At 51.9% G+C, this 4,715-nt stretch overlaps 1 protein-coding gene across 1 annotated transcript in view; it reads right to left on the reverse strand.

Annotated features, from left to right (window-relative positions):
• Positions 1–4,715, reverse strand: part of LOC104509930 (chromosome unknown open reading frame, human C1orf116) — a 6,749-nt gene extending 2,034 nt beyond the window's left edge. Inside the window, exons 1-3 of the mRNA XM_010152029.1 lie at positions 4,531–4,715; positions 3,958–4,046; positions 1,344–1,480 (exon numbers count right to left, since the gene is read on the reverse strand). Coding sequence (XP_010150331.1) covers positions 1,344–1,480; positions 3,958–4,046; positions 4,531–4,715 — 411 coding nt within the window. The remainder of the gene's footprint in view (positions 1–1,343; positions 1,481–3,957; positions 4,047–4,530) is intronic.

The following is a 4,715-nucleotide window of genomic DNA, read 5'->3' on the forward strand; positions in this document are numbered from 1 at the left end:
TCATAGCTGTTATCACTCTGAAAAAGAAAAAAACAGCACAGGTAGGAGACACATGTATTCTTATTCACAGCCCTGACAGTTACGGAGAGACCTGTGACAGATCCTGGCAAGCAGACTTGGCCAGTGACTATTCAAATATTGGTACTTATGGCTACAGGAAATGAGACAACTTCCTCACAAAAATGACCTTAAGTATATATGTAATTTTTTAATTACCCTACTATGAGCATCAGAAGATGGGTTTTTTCTTAACTTGGAAGCTTGGCCTTTTAGGTCTTTAGTTTATGTTGAAATATGAGCATCTGGGTAACATGGGTGGTCTATAGATCTATGCTGAGGAGCCGTGCTGGATCTTAGAAGGTTGTTTAACTGTCATAAACACTGGAGGTTTATCTGTCTCTCTCCTTGTTCTCCTATTCATGGGATACGGCAAGATGCTATTTAATTTTGTTGTATTTCGTGATTGCTGTGGGAGTGCCAAGTGATACATGCAATATATCATGAAAAAACTGAAGTGCAGGAAAGGATGGAGTGTGCATCAGGTCAACGAGCACAGAGGAGAAATTGTCCCAGGCGGAGTTGTGTAGGAGAGAGGCACCTATCCAAATCTTTTACCGTGCAATATTGCAACCAGTTTTTCCATCCCTAATAAATTTCAGAGGGTTTGGTTCTGGTTTGCAATACATCAAATGCAAAACCTGCTCAGGACTGAGCGTTGCACTTACACATATCAATTATGCTCCAAGTCAGACAGGATGTAATTAGTCCATCAATCTTGGAATCAGTGTTTGGAGACAAACAAGCTTTAATGGACAGATAGTGAAAAATTACACATCTACACCCATGGCCCAAACTCATCTCTGCCCTAACTAGGAAACTGATCTCTTGCCAGCCGGGAGGAGCGCGGCTCGCTGTCTTTTCCAGGTGAAGTCACCCTTGATGGAGCCAGTGTGACCCAGTTATCCAACTGGTCTAATCCCTCACTGGGGAGCTCACCAGGCTCCTCCTGCCCAGTACCTGCACTATCTGCCTCCGCATCTCCGGGCAATGCAGAAGCCGCTGGGCTCTCGGGATCATTTCCCCAAGGAGAGCATGCAGGAGCAAAGGCTCCTGATCGCTGCCAAACACACAGCAAGATGGAAAGTCTGGGAGTGCTTTGGGTGGCAATTAATTTGGTCCTTGCACTGCCCTCAGCATGGTTCTGTGTCAGGCTCCCAGGTGCTTCCAAAGCACCTATGGAGAGTAGTTTTGAGCAGAGATCCGACTGAAAACCTTCCTCAGCTGCTGCAAGGGGTGAGTTAAGCCCCTGCCGTGCCCAGGCTGGGTACAATGGGGTTACTTACACGCTGCGAGTGGTTGGAGGCTGTGCTGACCATGCTGTCACAGCTGCCGGAGTTGGAGCCAGCCATCTCCAGCCCCAGCTCCTTCCTAGGCATATCACAGGCTGCCGCGGCGTCCGGCGCAGGGGGCAATATCCCAGCTGAAGCAGAAGAAAGGAGAGGCATTAAGCTGCAAGACCCTCCCAAGGCGATGCAAGCTGGCTCAGCCGGAGGGAGGACAGGCTGGAAGCTGCTGGATGGATGCTCTCTCCAGGAGAAGAGGCAGCTGGGCTTTTTTAAAGCATCCTTGGAACTGAAGATTTCCCCAAGAGAATTGGAAGCAGAGTAAGCTCTGCACTGCCAATCCACAGCTACATCACGTCGGTGGTTTAATCATCTCAGAGGTGTGGATAAGGTAGTTCCTGAGTGAAGGAAGAGGCTGTAATCCCAGCTCACCTTGGGAGCTCGGCAGCAGCGATCCCGTCCCAGTGCAAGACCCAGCACAGCTCTGCTTCCTGGGACCTCTTCCCCCCAGCACCCCCGCCCTGGTGCCAAGTCATGCAGCTCCAGTGCTCGCAACTTCTGAACAGGCTGACCCAAAATGCTGCCGTTTAGTCACAGCCTTGCTCTGCTGGGAGCTTCCTCCTGGCAAAGAGCTTCCTCCTGCCACACTTCCTCGAGGGGCCACGGAGGTGTCGTGGCCGTGGGGAGGTGCCCCGCAGCTTTGGGACATGCCTGGGTGTCTTTGGCATGGATTTGCACGAAGCAGGACAGCGCTGGGAGCTCTACCCGGGCTGCAGTGAAGTGCCGTGTCACCCGCCACCCCGGGGGGTTGCAAGCAGCACCCCAATGTCCCCTCTGCTCTCCTGGATGCAGCTCATACCCCTGACGTTGGTGGGACCTGAATGTGGTAGCTGACAAACAACCTGACGTGGGGTTCCCAGCACTGAGACCGTCCCAGGGGAGGGTCCCGGGTGGCGGAGGGACCAGTTATGCTTGCAGGGAGCGTGGCCAAGAGAGCTCTGCTGCCTGCGGGGAGAGGCTGAGCAGCCTACAAAAGGCATAATTACTTATGGATGTAAAGCATTAAGCTTCCAAAATTTACTGACACCACCAATTATGTGTTTTCTTCGTGCACACCGCCCATTCTCTGGGAGAGGAGAACTGGGCTGCGGAGGCTGAGGAGAGCAGCAAAACAAACGCCTCCTCCAAAACACACGGACCCACACGAGAGGGTTTTGCTCGTCAGAAGACAGAGGAGCTCTTTGTGCTGTAACCTGGCCGCAGCATGCAGGAACACACTGCTGCTTTTTTTTTCTGGTAGCAGGATCAGGGAATTAGATCTAGCGATAAGTGAGCAAAACTGGCTGCTTGTTCAGAGGGTTAGACCCTGAAAGAATTCCTTTGTAATTGGAATACGCCACAAAAATCCGATTTCAACACCCGCACACGGACAGATCCAATCCTTCCACACAGGAGAAGTTTAGTATTTCAGTCTCGGCTTTGCGTTATTTACTGCTTAAATTACATTTCAGTAAGTGGTGCTTTTGGAACAGCAATACCCTTGATTCGTTGAACTTGGATAACTTTATAGCCAGAGCTTTTAATCGTCAGGAAGCAGAGACAACCGTCTGAGTTTGGGGGTTTTAGGCTTCTGCAAGCCGCATGGTTTTGTTGGGCACCCCAATATTTGCAGTGTGAAATATGAATCTACTTCTACCTCCTGCTTGATCGGGTTGCTGCAATGCTCCTCGCTCTCCCCCGCCCTGCTGCACAAATCCGAGAGCAAAACACTCCTGGGGAAGCGAAAGTCTTGCTCCAACATGACGCTTGCAGCGGGAGCAGCTGGTTGAAGCCAGCGTCCTCCGTGCAAGGCAGCCCCACGGGCGGGAGGGCAGCAGCGTGGCCCAGCCCTAACAGGGGTCTCGCCGGAGCTGATTTCTCCATGAGGATGCCCACCACGGTCAGCCCTTTGGAAGAAATCATTTGTTCTCATTTAAACAGAGTCTGCAGAAATGTAAAGCAGCTGCCAAGGCTTTGCCCTGCGGAGCCCCAGCTCGTGGGGAGGCAAAGTTCAGCCCAGAGCTGATCAGATGTTGGAGACGATCTACGCAGAAACAAGAAGTTTGTTTTCCTGCCCCCTAATGCGATCATGGGTCTAACGCACTCATCCGACTCGGGGAAGTGGAGAAATCAGTGTCGAAAAAATCCCGGGTTTTAGGATTCAAAAGGGTTTTACAGTTCCTTCCTTTCGCTGAACAGCACGGCTGTTCAGCCACAAACTAAAAATGTGACTGAGCATTTAAACTAAAAGACGTGATACTTGAAAAGCTGCTTTTCAACAGTGCGTATATCGTCCCCCACTAAAATTGCTTTTAGAAGCAGCTCCATTTTATCTAAAATAAAAGGCCAGTTCACACAGCTTTTGTGACAGCTGCCCTAACTGTCCTTTACACAGCTCACTGAGCCCTCAAAGAGGTGCTGGGTAGCAATTAATGCTAATTGCTTTATATGAAGAGGCTACTTTCTTTTGAGCCCAGCACTACGACGAGCACTCCGCCACAGCTCCCCAGCTATGTGAAAGAGCCTCGGGAGTTTTGCTGTCTACGGTAAAGCAGCCGTACCCCCTCCGCCTTACAGCTGCTGGCAAAGGGCTTCATCCTGGCCACCTCGAAACACAAAGCAGAGCCGAACACGTTTGCAGGGACTGTCCCAGCTGCTCCTGCTCTGCAGCAGGACAGGTCCCACCTCAGGGTAAAAGGAGACGACGGCGGCAGAGCTACCGTTCCTCCTGTTTAGACGAGTAAATCAGGTGTACGTAGCGCTTGCCCGAGCTGTTTGCTGTCCTGAGCACAAGTTTTCCCAGCCTCTCTGCCGGCTCCCCAGCTTTTGTCCTGCCACCGTCTTTGCTGGTGCCACCTCCTGTGACACCTACACCACTTTCCCTTCCAAAGCAAAGCCCTGTGGAGCCCAGAGACCCACATCCTGCCCAGGCAGAGGTGCTCAGCCCCTTGCCCGCAGCCCATTCAACAGGAAAAGGACAGAAAGCAAAGCGCAAGAAGGAATAGAGATTATTATATATTTGTGTCTTTTTTTTACCAGGACATCCGTCGTTCCGCGCTGCCCAAATCCTTGTCCCAGCCGTGCCTATCCCAGGACCTCTTTGCTTTTCTGGGCTAACCAAACAGAGCCGGGTTACACATTAACTCACCTTCCAGCAGAGATAAGGCTGCACGGGTGCTTGGCAGGTGGGTGCTCGGCAGGTACGCGCTTGCGGGTGAGCTCCAGGCCCCTCACCTGCAGCCTGCTGCACTGGGGTGAGAGCAACTCCTCTGCACCCATGCAACAGGTTCGCTGCTGCTCCAGGCGGGGGTCACAGCACGGCTGAAGCTTCAT

Source organism: Eurypyga helias, unplaced genomic scaffold (genome assembly GCF_000690775.1).
Source record: "Eurypyga helias isolate BGI_N326 unplaced genomic scaffold, ASM69077v1 scaffold37235, whole genome shotgun sequence".
NCBI lineage: Eukaryota > Metazoa > Chordata > Aves > Eurypygiformes > Eurypygidae > Eurypyga > Eurypyga helias.